This window comes from Leucoraja erinacea, chromosome 3 (assembly GCF_028641065.1).
Source record: "Leucoraja erinacea ecotype New England chromosome 3, Leri_hhj_1, whole genome shotgun sequence".
Lineage (NCBI taxonomy): Eukaryota > Metazoa > Chordata > Chondrichthyes > Rajiformes > Rajidae > Leucoraja > Leucoraja erinaceus.
Genome location: NC_073379.1, coordinates 52,446,509 through 52,464,884, shown reverse-complemented (window position 1 = coordinate 52,464,884; position 18,376 = coordinate 52,446,509). Strand labels below are relative to the sequence as shown.

The window sequence follows — 18,376 nt, the reverse complement described above, 5'->3', positions numbered from 1 at the left end:
GGGGTACAATCTGCGCTAGGGGTACGTTATTGGTGTGCACCTTGTTCTGGAGTCCCTGGTTATTGATACGCACCTTGTGCTGGCGTCCCAGTTGTTGGGGTGCAGCCTGTGCTGGTGTACCGGTTACTGGGGTGCACCCTGTGCTGGAGCGCGTAGTGATCGGCGGGGAACCCTGCGCTGGAGCACCGGTTATTGGGGTGCACGTTGTGCTATTGCTGGTGCACCCTAAGCTGGAGTCCCTGTTGATTGGGGTAAGTGTGCGTTGGAACGCCGGTTTTTGGGGTGCACCCTGCGCTGAGGCACCGGTTATTGGGGTGCACTTTGTGCTATTGCTGGTGCACCCTAAGCTGGAGTCCCTGTTGATTGGGGTAAGTGTGCGTTGGAACGCCGGTTTTTGGGGTGCACCCTGCGCTGAGGCACCGGTTATTGGGGTGCAGCTCTTGCTTTCCGCGGGCACTGCGCTGACAGCTGTGTTTCGCCGCGGCGCGCTGACGTCAGTGGCCTGCTCGGGCGGAAGACCTGTTGCTGGAGTTGGGCTGAAACTTTCGCTCGGCTCCTCGGTGTGAAGGAATGCGAGGCGCCCAGAGTCGCGCAGAGAGCACCGCCGAGCCGCAGCGGACCGCAGGTGAGCCGAACCCAATACCGATGCCCAGCCCGAAGAGAAGAAGCCCCTCTCGGTGGCTCGTTCGGAGCAGAGCTCCGGAGATCGTGGCGCTGAGGCGCTGTCCAGGGCTGATCGCGGAGCAGGCCCGTCCTCGACCCCCCCCCCCCCCCCCCCCCCCCCCCCCCCCCGGAGGGGCAATGAAGGGAGTGGGCGAGTGGCTGGGCCCCACTCACCGGGTGTCTCCGTCTCCTTCTCGAGTGGAGTTTGTTTGACGGGGATAGGGTGGAGGGAGTTTCCCCGTCCCGTCCCCCCAAAACATCTCGGGTTCCGCCTGGACAGCGAGCGGTTCTGGAATCAACATGTCGGCCCGCGGAGCCTGAAGCATACCAGCACCCAGTATCCGAGATCCGCCAAGATCGCCTGCTCCCCGCCACGCCACACTCCACGGTGTCGATGCACCCACGCTGTGCTGCAGTTCTGCTCCAACTCCCCGTATATCCTGCACACTCAGACCCAGTATCTTCTTCAATCACACCCCCCCCCCCCACCATCTATTCCCTTCCCACCACTCCGCAGTGCCCTCCCCACATCCTGTGCAGCCCATTTCCAGATCTCTAGCAACCGTTCCATACATTTTTAGCAGCAGTTCCCGAACCCCCTTTACATCCCCTCATTAACTTACATGCCTTGCACACCCACTCTACTTTGACCCAGATCTTCTGCAGCACTTCACCACCATCGTCCAGATCTGAAGTAAGGTCCTAACTGAAATATCATCTGGCACAGATGTTGGCTGACCCACTAAGTTCCTTATGAACTTTTTGTGTTCTATCCCAGTTCACCTACAGTCTATCCACTTATTCCCCAAATCTGAAGAAGGCCTCGACCCGAAACGTCGCCAATTCCTTCTCTCCATAGATGCTGCCTCACCAGCTGAGTTACTCCAGCATTTTGTGTCTACCTTCGATTTAACCAGCTTCTGTAGTTCTCTCTTAAACATTCCCCAAGTCTCCAGCTTACCCCTGCTGACAATCCCCAGTTTTCAAACCAATCCCTTCCCATACATCTATGCCAAACAGCCGCATCCTCCTCTCCCAGCACTGGATTCTACAGCACCACACTCCCACCTTACTCTGGATTTCCACCCACCCTTCTCCATTTTAGCAGGACATTTGACAAGATCCCACATCATAGGTTAGTCTGGAAGGTTAGCTTACATTGAATCCATGAGCTAGCCAATTGGATTCAAAATTGGCTTGGAGGACAGAATCAAAGGGTGTTTTTTGTACATGGTTTCTAATTGGAGGCATATGATAGTGATGTGCTGCATGGGATGGTGCTGTGTTTACTGTTTATTAACTGCATTAATGATTTTGATAAAACTGTAGTTGACATTGTTAGTAAATTTGCAGGTGACACATTTGGTGGTATAATGGACAGTGAAGAATAATATCTAAGTTTAAACAGGATCTCAATCAGTCGTGCAGGTGGACCAAGAATGGCAAATGGAATTCAACTGACAAGTGTGAGGTGTTGCAAGCTAGTGCAAGACTAGGGCAGATGTATGTCAAACAAGGGCAGGACTTGCACAGTAAGTAGTAGAGCCCTGGAGAGTGTTACAGAACAGAGATGGAGAAGGACATGTGTATGTTCCCTGAAAGTGGTGGGGTAGTGAAGAAGTTGTATGGCATGCTTGTCTTTGTTGTGACATCGATGGTGACCATCCTTGGAATAGTTATGCAGTTCTGGTAACCCAGCTATAGGAAGGGCGGTATAAGGTTGGAAAGGATACAGAAGACGTTATCCAGGATGTTACAGGGTCTTGTGGGAGAGAGTGGATGAGGTGTGACTTTTTTTTGGTGTTTAGAAGGCTGAGGTTTAACCTTATTCTAGTATAGAAAATCATGAGGATGTAAAGGATAGAGGACATAGGCCTAAGGTGAGAATGAGCTCAGGTCAATTATTTCCTTCAGAGGGTAATGTGTATCTAAAATGAGCTTCCGGAGGAAACCAGCAAAGTAGTTACAATTATGACATAAAAATAATTTAGACAGATGTATTGATAGGGTTTAGAGAGATGTGGCCAAATGCAGGTAAATGGAACTAGCCTAATTTATCATGTTGGTCAGCATGTATGTGTTGGGGGTTGATGTGTTGAGAATTCTGACACTCCTCTGCTTCCTACCCAGGAACAAACTCATCTTTGCCTCCTCCCCTCCCAGACCTATGCGCACCTTTAATCTCGCTGTTTGGAAATCCTGATATAATCTGCCACATATTTGCTCCCTTCTCCGCGAGCCTTGGCAGACCTCCCTAGAATTCCTGCTCTCTCATCGAGTGCCACCTTCCCTCAATCTCTGACAGATTTCTGTGCTCCCTCTTGCAGACCCCTGCCCTCACCTCACCCACCCACCCCTCTGATTACCATCATCATTCCCTTAGCCTACTTCCATCCATCCTTTGCATCTGCCAACTGTTGAATCCCTGTTTTCCCTTGCCCACAATTCCATCAGGCCCATCTCTTTCCATTTTCTTTAATTTTACCTCCACTTAAACTTCCGGCGCTCTGAACCCTTCAGTCACATTCAGGAAACTCTCCATCCATACCTCTGGTACTTGTAGACTCTATGCCATTAGGAGCTGCCCTCTTCTGCCCGATATAATCTGCACATTGTGTTTCCCGATCCATTGGGTTGCATTCTGTGCTCTCAAACACTGCTTTTCTTCTGCCTCAGCCCACACATTGCCTGCCCAGTAATCTTCAACAGAGTCCTAACTTGGTTGATCGTTCTTCTCCCAATCCCAGTTTGTAAGATTCCATGGACTCTGCCCAATCCTTCTCTGTCCTTGTTCACTTTCCCCCAACATCGCCATCCCTGGATTTTCTCACTCCTTACCATGCCTTCCTAGCCTTCCCAATCTAAAAATATTTTCTCCCTATCATAATGTCATGGTCTTCCATTCCTATCACCATGGCTGGATCTCCCCCATCTCTCTACTCCAGTTGTCTCTTGGTACCTGAAGAGAAAGGGAGCACAGAAGGAATAACTTTCTACCCACTTCCTTGTTGGATCCACTGTTCAATTTGGAGAGTGTAAATGTACAGTATTTTAGAAAGTGGTTCACGCATGCTCAGAACTCCAGTGAATACTGAGGAGTTTCCAGAGTTGAACTTTTTAAACTTCAGAATATCAGTTATCATTGCTTAAGTAGTAAACTATCAAAATATCATTTTTTTTTGGCAAGAATATAGATATTCACAATAGGTTTCTCAAGGAAAATTTAATCAATGAGATTTTATTAAATAGAATGTCATAATATATTACAAAATTGTGATATTGAGAAAGTATTATAGATGTCATTGTGTGCTATGCTACATACATATAATCTCATGGTGTTCAATTGTTGAATTGGTCCCAAATTATAATAATGCTAATGCAACAAAATAATAATTATCCTGCTTTATGGTTATAACTATTGCAGAAGTGAGTCATTTTGAAAGTAAATCTCATATTATGTTGGTGTTTCTACACACAGAAAATTAAAGATGGCTGCACAAGTACTTGAGCAATCCAGTGGGACCAGCATGTTTTCTCACTTCAATATCGGGACTTCTTCCAGTGAGGAAATATGTGACTTTTCTTACCTCTCCAAGAATGATTTGACAGCAGCACCTCAGCTGGTTATGTTAGCAAATGTTGCCTTAACTGGTGACATAAGCTGTTATGATCGCCAAGGAGAGGAGGTACTGATGGCAGAATTGAAAACAGTCGACGATAATTTATCAGACAATGAGGAAGAATTGAGACCTGATGTAAATGACACAGTGCAATCAGAAAATGTAAATGCAGAACATCAAAGTGTACCGAATGTTGTAACAACGGATAGTTCAGAAACTTTGTCTCAAGACCTGAGCGCGGATACAGCAGAAGTAGTGAATCAGGGAAGCTTGGCAGACAAAGGAAAAAAGTCAAAACCATTTCGTTGTCGACCATGCGACTATGAAGCAGAATCTGAGAAGGACTTTGTGCATCATATCAAAGTACATAGTGCCAAAAAGTTCATTGTTGAAGAAAATGCAGAAAAACAAAGCAAATCCAAAGTTCCAGATCCTCTTCCAGAAGAGGCAGATATTTCGAAAGGTCCCATTCGCTGTGACAGATGTGGCTATAACACAAACCGATATGATCATTACTTGGCACATCTAAAACATCATGACAAAGTTGGAGAAAACGAGAAAGTTTATAAATGCACCATCTGCACATACACTACTGTCAGTGAATATCATTGGAAGAAGCATTTGCGGAACCATTTTCCACGAAAGGTTTATACCTGTTCACAGTGTTCATATTTCTCCGACAGAAAGAACAATTATGTACAGCATATGCGAACACACACAGGTATGGCCTTGTTTATTCTCGAAAAACATCTGAGATGTGAGAGCTGTTTGCTGTTAATTCATGTAAGAATCATTTTATATCCCCTTTAAATCAATGAGGTATATTTCCAGTGCAGTTATAATTATTTAATTGAATCTTCCATGTCCACACAATCATAAAAAACCCAGTAAGTGATATAGGTATTAATTGAATCCATATATGGTGGGATAGTTGATAGGAGTGTTGTTCAGACACAAGGAAAATTCCATACTTTTGATTTGGTTATTAACATAGGATATTTTATTCAAGGGGTGAATCGGATTGTGGGTTAACTTGTGCAGAATTCACCATGTGGCAGTGGTGCAGTCCCTCATCATGCACTGAAGTACCACCCAAAGTCACGTGCTCAAATACATGAATGATGCCTTCTTTATTCAGCAATTAAACTATGGAATTGATTAAAAGTCTTTGCTTTGCCATTTTCCTAAGAATTACAAAAAAATGGATTTGAACTATAGTGCACATATATGTTAAAGCAAACAGTAAAACAAGGAGAATAAATTGTTCATAGCATATTTGGAACTTTTAATTGGAACTTTCAATTGCTGAATTGGAAGCAGTAACAATTTGATCTTGTCCCAAAATGTTTTGCTGGTGATTGTGCCTCCTGTTGTAATGAAGTTGTTGCAGCCAGTTTGCATCAAATAAGATTCCACAATTAGCAATGGAACAATTACCAGATAATCTCAAATAATTATGTTGATTTGTCATATTTATATTAACCAGGACATTGAGGGAATTCCTTTGCTTGTCAAATGATTTTGACAAGCGAAGGATGTAATTGATTGACAAATGATTTTGACAAGCGAAGGATGTAAATTTACCCTTGTGTGGAGCTTCAAAATTTCAAAAGTTTGAAATATTTTAGTTGTTTTTCAGGTAGCTTTTTAAGTTGTGTTCTTGACCACTTAGTTTGTCAAAATCTTGAAATTCCTCGATGTTGGGAGGACCGGATCTGATACAAGATTTAAACAGATGGAAATTAAAATTTCAGATTTTGTCAGACCGGTTTGCCAAAGTAGTTCAGAGTGCAGCACTTCTCAAGTTTCTTTAAACTTTCCCCCTCTAACTTTAAACCCTCACCCTCTAATATGTCATGTTTCCACTCTGGGCAAAGGACTCTACCCTATGCATGCCTCATAATTGTATATACTTCTATCCGGCTGTTCTTCAGGGTCCAATGCTTCATAGAAAACAATCCAAGTTTGACCAGTGTGAAGAAGGGTATTGACCCAAAACATCACCTATTCCTTTTCCCCAGAAATGCTGCCTGACTCGCTGAGTTACTCCAGCTTTTTGTGTCCAACTTTAGTTTAAACCAGCATCTGCAGTTCCTTCCTACACAATGTTTGACCAACCTTTGTTTATAATTCAAGCATTTCAATCCAGTTTGAGTTCAATTTTAAGAATCTTTCCAAACCTTCTCCTTAGTCCCAATATATCCTAATGGTGTGCCAACCAAAACTGCATACAACACATCTCATTTTCCCCACAACTTTCCTATTGTACCTTTGTCCTGTTGTACCTTTGACAATGTTCTTCATGGTGATAACTCCACCAATTTTCATGTTAGTTTCTTTAGTTTAATTTAGTCCAACATCATATAGCCTGGCTGTTTTTTATCGTATTGTTTCTTGACCTGCTGATTTGGATGTGGAGGCCAGTTGAGCCTTATAGCTGGAACCCTTTCCTTAGCTGCCAAATTATGCTTGTGTGTTTCTTTCTCCAGTCCAGCTATCCAGGTGAGGATGTACAAGTGGCCAATGATAATTCTGCAGCTTTCAGTCATTCAGCAGTAGGATGATTTATTTTTGCATGGTCAGAGGATTCCCATATGAGGCATTGGAATAACAAAGGGCAAATGCTTACTTTGTAGATAGTAGGATCAATATTCGGAAACAGTTCTGATGTAGAAAATAGCAAGGAATATAATGATAGATAAATAGAGAGATTGTGTGAAAAGTAAAATTATAAGAACACTTGTTCATGTTTAATCTTAACTTTTAAATAGGATTGAAGCATTTCAATCCCAGTTCGTCATGCAAATTAGGGCGGGCACCATTGGGCAGCGTTAGAGATGCTCCCTTACAGCCAATGCAGTGCTGGGGATCTGGGTTCGCTCCTGATTACGGGTGCTGTCTGTATGGAATTTGTACGTTCTCCCCGTCACCTGCGTGAGTTTTCTCCAAGATCTTCGGTTTCCTCCCACACTCCAAAGACATAGAGGTTTGTAGGTTAATTAGCTTGGTAAATGTAAAAATTGTCCCTAATGGGTGTAGGTTAGTGTAATGTGCGGGGTTTGCTGGTTGGTGCAGGCCCGGTGGACCAAAGGACCTTTTTCCACGCTGTATCTCTAAACTAAATCCTTGGAACGCTAAAAAGTAACTTGGGCATTCAGTCAATGCAAAACTCACAAATTCTCCACTGAGCTGATATACTGTAGTGATTCTACCAATAACGGACAATGCAGCACTATATTTAGCACTGCCAAAAGAAAAACAACACTTAAAGTGCAATGGTAGTGGGGATGGGTCTTCAATGTGTCACAGCGCATGGTATGGCATTACTACGAACAATAAAACAGGCTTAACTTTGAGATGTATGGCTGTCAAAAGTCTCTGTCAGATTGTAAGCGGACCATCATACTTGAACAAAATACATGGTCTGAACAGTGGCATATTCATGACATAGCTGCTTCTTCCACAATAGCACTGGTAAGAGTAACTACCACCACAATTCTAATGAGCAGTAGGATACATCTGAAGTAATTATACCAATTTTCAGACAAAGGTAGTGAAGGCAACAGTCCTACTCTGCTTCTTTTCGGCATTATCTTGACAATTTGGTTTAACAGTGGTATTCAAAACAAGCAAAGTACTCGGTATGCAATGAAAGAAACAACTGTCAGCATTATAACCTCAGCTCTGGATACATGCTTCTCCCATTTTAAATGATCTACCTAATGCGGGAAATTGTTCAGTTATTATTTACTTTTCCTCGGCATGTTTGAGTAACTTCCACCCTCTCAACAGATGAATGGATCAAGAGTTACCCAATAGGCAAAAATCTGTTTCTTCTGCTCAGTTTGTTTGAAAGTTCTTGGGTCTATAGTTCACCCTAGTATTTGTTAATGCCTTTATGGCACTTGGTGTATTAATAAATCTTTGGTAACTAAGTTTACCCTCATCTTCAATGCATTTGCTCTAGAACTCTCTCAAGCACTATTTATTAACATGTACTGCCTTTTCTGCTGTTTACATGTGAATCCCTGCTCCCTTTGAGATTTAATCAACCAATTTATTTTCCTTATTTATTTGATGTGTGTAGACCATGTTTCTTTGGGATGAACCTCCTGGTTTTCATTGCATCTTTTAAGGGTAGTCAGTTTGTCTCCTATTAACATTTCTGTTATTCATGTAAATTTTCACCATTTCATTGAATTACAAAATTGTAAAGATCAGTCCTGGTTTCAGGTCTCTCTGGTATCTCTGTCTTATCGTTAAACTTCAGCCTTTTGTGTTGTAATCCGCAGAATCCTTTCATAGATTCCTTAAAAAAAACATGCTGAAGAATCAGACGTGTATTGTGTCTGCCAGCTTAGTATTTTGTTTAATGAATATGCATTTACTTGGTTGAATTAAGTTTTCCATTTACATAACTTTCTATAATTTTCTTGTTTTCACATTTCCTTAATATCAAATTGCATCATTTCAACATGGTGTGAGTGATTCAGAACAGACCCCTCTTGTTGATGTGGATTTTCATAGCATTAGTAATGTCTATTCAGTTTTGGCCATTTTGTAGCTTTAAACTCAGAGCATTAACCTTTATCAGAGGTAGACAAAAATGCTGGAGAAACTCAACAGGTGAGGCAGCATCTATGCAGCAAAGGAATAGGTGACATTTTGGGTCGAGACTCTACTTCACTGTTGGGGGGGGGGGGGTGGGGGTGGGAAGAAGAAAGGAAGAGTCTTCTTCCTTCCCCCATCCCCCCCCCCCCCCCTTCACCCCACCCCACATCAACTGGACCCCCCTGAAGTTTGCGTACCGGATCAACCTAGGTCTGCACTTCATCTTCCAGCACCTAGACGACTAGGGGACCTATGCAAAGATTGTAGATCAGTTTGTGAATTTTAGCGCTGCATTCAACACCACTGTGCCAGAACTACTACATTCCAAACTCTCCCAGTTGATTCTGCCTGAACCCCTCTGTCAGTGAATCACCAACTTCCTGACAAACAGGAAGCAGCATGTGAGGCTGGGAAAGCACATCTCAGACCCTCAGCACTGGAGCACCGCAAGGCTGCATACTCTTCCCCCCCCTCCTTTACTTTCTCTACACCAACAACTGCACCTCCACAGACTCCTCTGTCAAGCATCTCAAGTTTGCGGATGACACAACCCTGATTGGACTGATCCACGATGGGGAGCAATCTGCCCACAGACAGCAAGTGACACAGCTGTCGTCCTGGTGCCATTGCAAAAACCTGGAGCTCAAGAAGGTGGAATTAATTGTAAACTTTAGGAGAGTTTCCCCTCCCCTCCCCCCACTCACCATCTACAACACCACAGTCACATCTGTGGAGTAATTTAAGTTCCTTGGAACCATCACCTTCAAGGACCTTAAATGGGAGGCCACCATCGACTGCATAGTCAAAAAGGGTCAACAGAGGGTGTACTTCCTGCGGCAGTTGCGGAAACACCATCTGCCACAGGCAATGATGGTCCAGTTTCATACTGCCATCATAGAGTCTGTCCTCACCTTTTCCATCATGGTCTGGTTTGGCCCAGCCACCAAGCATGACATCTGGAGACTGCAACGCATCGTTTGATCGGCCGAGAAGGTTGTTGGGGTTTTGAGTCCCTTGAAGGCAGAAACAGGTGAAATTATCAGCAGTTTAAGTGGAATAAAGCAACCCAGGATTACAGGCTGAAAGCTGAAATGGCAGAAGAGTTGAACAGGTACTTTGGTTCTGCCTTCACCAAGGAAGACACAAACAATCTCCCAGATGTACTAGAGGACAGAGGATCTATGGAAACAGAGGGACTGATAGAAATTTGCATTAGGCAAGAAATAGTATTGGGTAGACTGATGGGACAGAAAGCTGATTAATCCCCAGCGCATGATGGTCTACATCCCAGGGTACTCGAAGTGGCTCTAGAAATCAGCATTGGTGATCATTTTTTAATGTTCTATAGATTCAGGATCAGTTCCTGTGGATTGGAGGGTAGCTAATGTTATCCCACTTTTCAAGGAAGGAGCAAGAGAGAAAACAGAGAATTATAGACCAGTTAGCCTGACATCAGTGGTAGGGAAGATGCTGGAGTCATATATTAAGTAATAATGGCGCATTTGGATAGCAGTAAAAGGATTGGTCCAAGTCAGCATGGATTTATGACGGGGAAATCCTGCTTTATTAATTTTCTGGAATTTTTGGGGAATGTGACAAGTAAAATGGATGAAGGAGAGCCAGTGGATGTAGTGAATCTGGACTTTTAGAAAGCCTTTGATAAGATCCCACACAAAAGATTAGTGGGCATAATTAGAGTACAAGGTATAGGCGTTATGGGGATTTACATGGATAGAGAATTGTTTGGCAGACAGGAGACAAAGAGTAGGAATAAACGGGCCTGTCTGAATGGCAGGCAGTGGCGAGTGGAGTGCCGCCAGGGTATATATATATTAATGATTTAGATGATGGAATTAAAACTAACCGTGGCAAATTTGCAGATAACACAAAGCTACAGTGGCTTGCAAACGTTTTCATACCCCTTGAACTTTTCCACATTTTGTCATGTTACAACCACAAACTTAAATGTATTTTATTGGGATTTTATGTGATAGACCAACACAAAGTGGTGCATAATTGTGAAGTGGAAGGAAAATGATACATGGTTTTCAAATTGTTTTACAAATAAAAGACTGAAAAGTGTGGCATGCAAAGGTATTCAGCCCCCCTGAGTCAATACTTTGTAGAACCACCTTTCGCTGCAATTACAGCTGCAAATCTTTTGGGGTATGTCTCTACCAGCTTTGCACATCTAGAGACTGAAAATTTTGCCAATTCTTCTTTGCAAAATAGCTCAACCTCAGTCAGATTGGATGGAGAGCGTCTGTGAACAACAATTTTCAAGTCTTGCCAGAGATTCTCAATTGGATTTAGGTCTGGACTTTGACTGGGCCATTCTAACACATGAATATGCTTTGATCTAAACCATTCCATTGTAGCTCTGGCTGTATGTTTAGGGCCGTTGTCCTGCTGGAAGGTGAACCTCCGCCCCAGTCTCAAGTCTTTTGCAGAATCTACCAGGTTTTCTTCCAAGATTGCCCTGTATTTGGCTCCATCCATCTTCCCATCAACTCTGACCAGCTTCCCTGTCCCTGCTGAAGAAAAGCATCCCCACAGCATGATGCTGCCACCACCATGTTTCACAGTGGGGATGGTGTGTTCAGGGTGATGCGCAGTGTTAGTTTTCCACCAAACATAGCGTTTTGCATTTAGGCAAAAACTTTAATTTTGGTCTCATCTGACCAGAGCACCTTCCTCCACTTGTTTGCTGTGTCCCCCACATGGCTTGTGGCAAACTGCATACGGGACTTCTTATGGCTTTTTTTCAACAATGGCTTTCTTCTTGCCACTCTTCCATAAAGGCCCGATTTGTGGAGTGCACAACTAATAGTTGTCCTGTGGACAGATTCTCCAACCTGAGCTGTGGATCTCTGCAGCTCCTCCAGAGTTACCATGGGCCTCTTGGCTGCTTCTCTGATCAATGCTCTCCTTGCCCGGCCTGTCAGTTTAGGTGGATGGCCATGTCTTGGTAGGTTTGCAGTTGTGCCATACTCTTTTCATTTTCGGATGTGGATTGAACAGTGCTCCGTGAGATGTTCAAAGCTTGGGATAGTTTTTTATAACCTAACCCTGCTTTAAACTTCTCCACAACTTTATCCCTGACCTGTCTGCTGTGTTCCTTGGGCTTCATGCTGCTGTTTGTTCACTCATGTTCTCTAATAAACCTCGAAGGCCTTCACAGAACAGCTGTATTTATACTGAGTTTAGATTACACACAAGTGGACTCTATTTACTAATTAGGTGACTTCTGAAGGCAATTGGTTGCACTGGATTTTATTTAGGGGTATCAGAGTAAAGGGGGCTGAATACTTTTGCACGCCACACTTTTCAGTTTTTTATTTGTAAAAAAATTTGAAAACCATTTATCATTTTCCTTCCACTTCACAATTATGCGCCACTTTGTGTTGGTCTATCACATAAAATCCCAATAAAATACATTTACGTTTGTGGTTATAACGTGACAAAATGTGGAAAAGTTCAAGGGGTATGAATACTTTTGCAAGCCACTGTATGTGGCAGTATGAACTGCGAAGAGGATGCTAAGAGGTTGCAGGGTGACTTGGACATGTTGAGTGAGTGGGCAGATGCATGGCAGATGCAGTATAATGTAGTCCAAATGTGAGGTTATCCACTTTGGCGGCAAGAACAAGGAGGCAGATTATTATTTCAATTGTGTCAGATTAGGAAAAAGGGAAGTGCAATGAGACTTGGGTGTCCTTGAGCACCAGTCACTGAAAGTAAACATGCAGTTACAGCAGGCAGTGAAGAAAGCTAATGGCATATTGACCTTCACAATGAGAGGATTTGAGTATAGGAATAAAGAGGTCCTTCTGCAGTTGTACAGGGCCCTGGTGAGACCACATCTCGAGCATTGTGTGCAGTTGTGGTCTCCTAATTTGAGGAAGGACATCGTTGCTATTGAGGCAGTGCGGCATAGGTTCATGAGGTTAATCCCCGGGATGGCGGGACTTGTCACATGCGGAAAGATCGGAAAGACTGGGTTTGTATTCACTGAAATTTAGAAGGATGAGAGGTATCTTGTAGAAACGTATAAAATTATAAAAGGACTGGACAAGTTAGATGTAGGAAAAATGTTCCCAATGTTGGGGGAATCCAGAACCAGGAGCCACAGTCTAAGAATAAAATGGAGGCCATTTAAAACTGAGATGAGAAACTTTTTCACCCAGAGAGTTGTGAATTTGTGGAATTCTCTGCCACAGAAGGCAATAGAGACCAATTCACTGGATGAATTTAAAAGAGAATTAGATAGATCTCTAGGGGCTAGCGGAATCAAGGGATATGGGTAGAAGGCAGGCACGGGTTACTGATTGTGGATGATCAGTCATGATCGCAATGAATGGCGGTGCAGGCTCGAAGGCTCAAATAGCCTCCTCCTGCACCTATTTTCAATGTCTATGTAAATGCCAGTATTATATCTGCCTCAACCACCAACGTGCAGCACATTCTAGGCACTCACCATCCTCTGTGTATAAACAATTGCCTCGCACATCTCCCCTAAACTTTGCCCCTCTTATCTTAAAGATATGATCTCTAGTATTTGATTTTTCCAATCTGTGACAAAGTTTCTGACTGTCAACCCTATCTGTGCCTCTCACCTCACAATTTTATACATCTCTGTCAAGTCTTCCTGGAACCTCCAGCGTTCCAGAGAAACCATACCAAGTCTGTCTAACCTCTCCCTGTAGCTAATACCCGTTAATCCAGTCAACCTTCTGGTAAACCTCTTCTATACCATTTCCAAAGCCTTCATACCCTTCCTGTAATGGGGGTGTCTAGAACTGCACGCAATGCTCAATATGTGGCCAAATCAAACTTCCTATAAAGCTGCATCGTGACTTCTTGACTCTTATACTCAATGTCCCAACCTATGAAGGGTGTCTTCCTAATTTTTGTATTTTGTTTTTATGAGTCAGTTGAAATATGGGTTCATACCTATTAGTTGACTTATTTCTACACTTATGATTCCCAATGACATTGGCTCCCTTTCCTTATGATGTATAATGAACCATTTTCAGTGCTGCTTTGATGATCTTTACATCTGCTTTAGTTTAGGTACACATCTGTTATAGTCATAAAGTAATGAAACTATGCAGCATGGAAACAGACCCTTCAGTCCAGCTTGTCCTTGCCAACCAAGTTGCTTAACTGAGCTAGTCCCACTTAGCCATCTCCCTCCAAATATTTCCTATTCATGTACCTGTTGAAGAGTCTTGTAGTTCAAGAGAGTTTATTGTCATGTGTCCCTGATAGGACAGTGAAATTCTTGCTTTGCTTTAGCACACCAGAACATAGTAGGCACGAATACAGAACAGATCTGTGTGTCCATATACTTCATCACCACAGACGTTAGTGCCACTGGTCGATGTCATTGAGGCACGTCACCTTGCTCTTCTTGGGCACCAGTATAATTGATGACCTTTTAAAGCAGGTGGGAACCTCAGACCTCAGAAGTGAGAGGCTGAAAATGTCCGTAAAAACTCCAGCCAGTTGATCCGCACAGGTTTTTAGAACACGACCGGGTATACCATCAGGTCCAGGTGCTTTTCGAGGGTTCACCCCTCTGAAGGATTTTCTGACGTCGGCCTCTGTGACTGAGACTGAAATACCATCACAGCAAATGGGGGCTCGAGAAGGCACATCAGTATTCTCCCTATCAAAGCGTGCGTAAAACGCATTGAGCTCGTCAGGGAGTGATGTTTCGCCGAAATTCGAGCTGCCTCCTGATCTTGCCTTGTAGGAGGTGATTGCATTCAAGCCCCGCCACAGCTGCCGAACATCCGTCTCATCCTCTGGTTTGGAGCAGAAGTCCCTTTTGGCCTTTTTGATGGTCTTAACCAAGGTCGTATCTGGACTTCGTGTAGACCACTGCATCATCAGACACGTCTGGTCTTCAGAAGAGTGCAGATCTCATAGTTCATCCAAGGCTTCTGATTGGGAAACACTTGGAAGGTTTTTGTTGGGATACAGTCTTCCACACATTTCTTTATGAAATCTGTAACAACTGTGGCGTATTCGTTCAGGTCTGTTGCCGAGTCATAGAAACATAGAAATTAGGTGCAGGAGCAGGCCATTCAGCCCTTCGAGCCAGCACTGCCATTCATTGTGATCATGGCTGATCGCCCCTATCAATAACCTGTGCCTGCCTTCTCCTCATATCCCTTGACTCCACTAGCCCCTAGAGCTCTATCTAACTCTCTCTTAAATCCATCCAGTGATTTGGCCTCCACTGCCACCTGTGGCAGGGAATTCCATAAATTCACAACTCTGGGTGAAAACGTTTTTTTTCACCTCCGTCTTAAATGACCTCCCCTTTATTCTATTTCTGTGGCGCCTGGTTCTGGACTCGCCCAACATTGGGAACATTTTTCCTGCATCTAGCTTGTCCAGTCCTTTTATAATTTATCTGTTTCTATAAGATACCCCCCTCTTCCTTCTAAACTCCAGTAAATACAAGCCTAGTCTTTTCAATCTTTTCTCATATGACAGTCCCGCCATCCCAGGGATCAATCTTGTGAACCTACGCTGCACTGCCTCAATCACAAGGATGTCCTTCCTCAAATTAGGAGACCAAAACTGTACACAATACTCCAGATGTGGTCTCACCAGAGCCCTATACAACTGCAGAAGAACCTCTTTACTCCTATACTGAAATTCTCTTGTTATGAAGACCAACATTCCATTAGCTTTCTTCATTGCCTGCTGTATCTGCACACCAACTTTCAGTGACCGGTGTACAAGGACACCTAGGTCTCGCTGCACCTCCCCCTTGCCTAACCTAACCCCATTGAGATAATAATCTGCCCCCTTGTTTTTGCCACCAAAGTGGATAACCTCACATTTATCTATATTATGCTGCATCTGCCACGCATCTGCCCACTCACTCAACCTGTCCAGGTCACCCTGCAACCTCCTAACATCCTTTTCACAGTTCACACTGCCACCCAGCTTTGTGTCATCCGCAAACTTGCTAGTGTTGCTCCTAATCCCCTCTTCCAAATCATTAATATATATGGTAAACAGTTGTGGCCCCAACACCGAGCCTTGCGGCACTCCATTTTACTTGTCACATCCTCAAAAAATTCCAGAAGATTAGTGAAGCATGATTTCCCTTTCATAAATCCATGTTGACTTGGACTAATTCTTTTACTGCTATCCAAATGCCCCATTATTACCTCTTTAATAATTGACTCCAGCATCTTTCCCACCACCAAAGTCAGGCTAACTGGTCTGTAATTCCCTGTTTTCTCTCTCGCTCCTTTCTTGAAAAGTGGGATAACATTAACTATCCTCCAATCCACAGGAACTGATCCTGAATCTATTGAACATTGGAAAATGATCACCAATGCGTCCACTATTTCTAGAGCCACGTCCCTGAGGACCCTGGAATGCAGACCATCAGGTCCAGGGGATTTATCATCCTTCAATCCCATTAGCCTACCCAATACTATTTCACACCTAATGAAAATCTTTTTCAGTTCCTCTACCCCCTTAGATCCTCTGTCCTCCAGTACATCTGGGAGATTGTTTGTGTCCTCCTTAGTGAAGACAGATCCGAAGTACCTGTTCAACCCTTCTGCCTCCTTGTTGCCCATAATAATTTCACTCTTGTCTGCCTTCAAGGGACCCACATTTGACTTTGCTACTCTTTTTCCCTTAACATATCTAAATAAGCTTTTACTGTCCTTCTTTATATTCCTGGCCAGCTTCCCCTCGTACTTCATCTTTTCAGCCCGTATTGTTTCCTTCTGTTGTCCTATGAAGGTTTCCCAATCCTCTGGTTTACGGCTACTCTTTGCTGTGTTATACATCTTTTCTTTTAGTTTTATTCTATCCCTAACTTCTCTTGTCAGCCACAGTTTCCTCCTACTCCCCTTAGAATCTTTCTTCCTTTTTGGAATGAAATGATCCTGCGTCTTCTGTATTATGCCCAGAAATTCCTGCCATTGCTGTTCCACCGTCATTCCTGCCAGCTCCCCTCTCATGCCTTCATAGTCCCCTTTGTTCAACTGCATCACTGCCACTTCCGATTTAACCTTCTCATTCTCAAATTTCAGATTAAAACTAATCATATTATGATCACTACCTCCAAGCGGTTTCTTTACCTCGAATTCTCTTATCATATCTGGTTCGTTGGACAACACTAAATCCGGAATTGCCTTTTCTCTGGTCGGCTCCATTACCAGTTGCTCTAAGAATCCATCTTGAGGCATTCTACAAACTCTATATCTTGGGGTCCTGAACCAACCTGAATTTCCCAGTCTACCTGCATATTGAAATCCCCTATCACCACAGTGGCATTACCTTTGTTACATGCCAGTTTTAACTCTTGCTGCAACTTACACCCTACATCCGGACTACTATTTGGGGGTCTGTAAATAACACCAATTAATGTCTTCTTGCCTTTACAATTTCTCAACTCAATCCACAGTGACTCTACCTCGTCAGTCCCTATGTCTTCCCTCGCAAGGGACTGAATTCCCTCCCTCACCAGCAGAGCTAACCCCCCTCCTCTGCCCATCTGCCTGTCCTTTCTATAGGATGTATAACCCTGAATATGAAGTTCCCAGGCCCCATCCGCCTGCAGCCACGTCTCAGTAATCCGTGAAACAGAATACTGAGCATTCCCTCAGCTCCCTTTGATAAAGCAGCCTTGCCCTTAAGTCCCAGGACACATTGCTTCAGCCTTTCTCATTCCACACAGCCACCACTCTCCGAGTAAAGAAGTTCCCCCTCATGTTACCCCTAAACCTCTGTCCCTTAATTCTCAAGTCATGTCCCCTTGTTTGAATCTTCCCTACTCTCAGTGGGAAAAGCTTATCCACGTCAACTCTGTCTATCTCTCTCATCATTTTAAAGACCTCTATCAAGACCCCCCTTAACCTTCTGCGCTCCAAAGAATAAAGCCCTAACTTGTTCAACCTTTCTCTGTAACTTAGTTGAAGAAACCCAGGCAACATTCTAGTAAATCTCCTCTGTACGCTCTCTATTTTGTTGACATCCTTCCTATAATTAGGCGATCAAAATTGTACACCATACTCCAAAATTGGCCTCACCAATGCCTTGTATAATTTTAACATTACATCCGAATGCTCAATACTCAATGCTCTGATTTATAAAGGCCAGCACACCAAAAGCTTTCTTTACCACCCTATCTACATGAGATTCCACTTTCAGGGAACTGTGCACAGTTATTCCCAGATCCCTCTGTTCACCTGCATTCTTCAATTCCCTACCATTCAATTCCCTACCATTTACCATTAATTATCCTTGAGATGTTTCTACAACTTGATTGGAGTCTACCAGTGGTAAATTAAATTGATTGGACATGATTTGTAAAGGCACACACCTGTCGATATAAGGTCCCACAGGTGACAGTGCATGTCAGAGCAAAAACCAAGCCATGAAGACGAAGGAATTGTCCGTAAACCTCCGAGACAGGATTGTGTTGAGGCACAGATCTG

General features: G+C 43.5%; 1 protein-coding gene across 1 annotated transcript in view; it reads left to right on the top strand.

The window, feature by feature from the left end:
- Positions 1-469: 469 nt before the first annotated feature.
- Positions 470-18,376, top strand: part of rest (RE1-silencing transcription factor) — a 37,179-nt gene continuing 19,272 nt past the window's right edge. The window contains exons 1-2 of the mRNA XM_055632666.1: positions 470-625; positions 4,142-5,004. Of these exons, the coding sequence (XP_055488641.1) occupies positions 4,152-5,004 (853 nt within the window). The 5' untranslated portion in view covers positions 470-625; positions 4,142-4,151. The remainder of the gene's footprint in view (positions 626-4,141; positions 5,005-18,376) is intronic.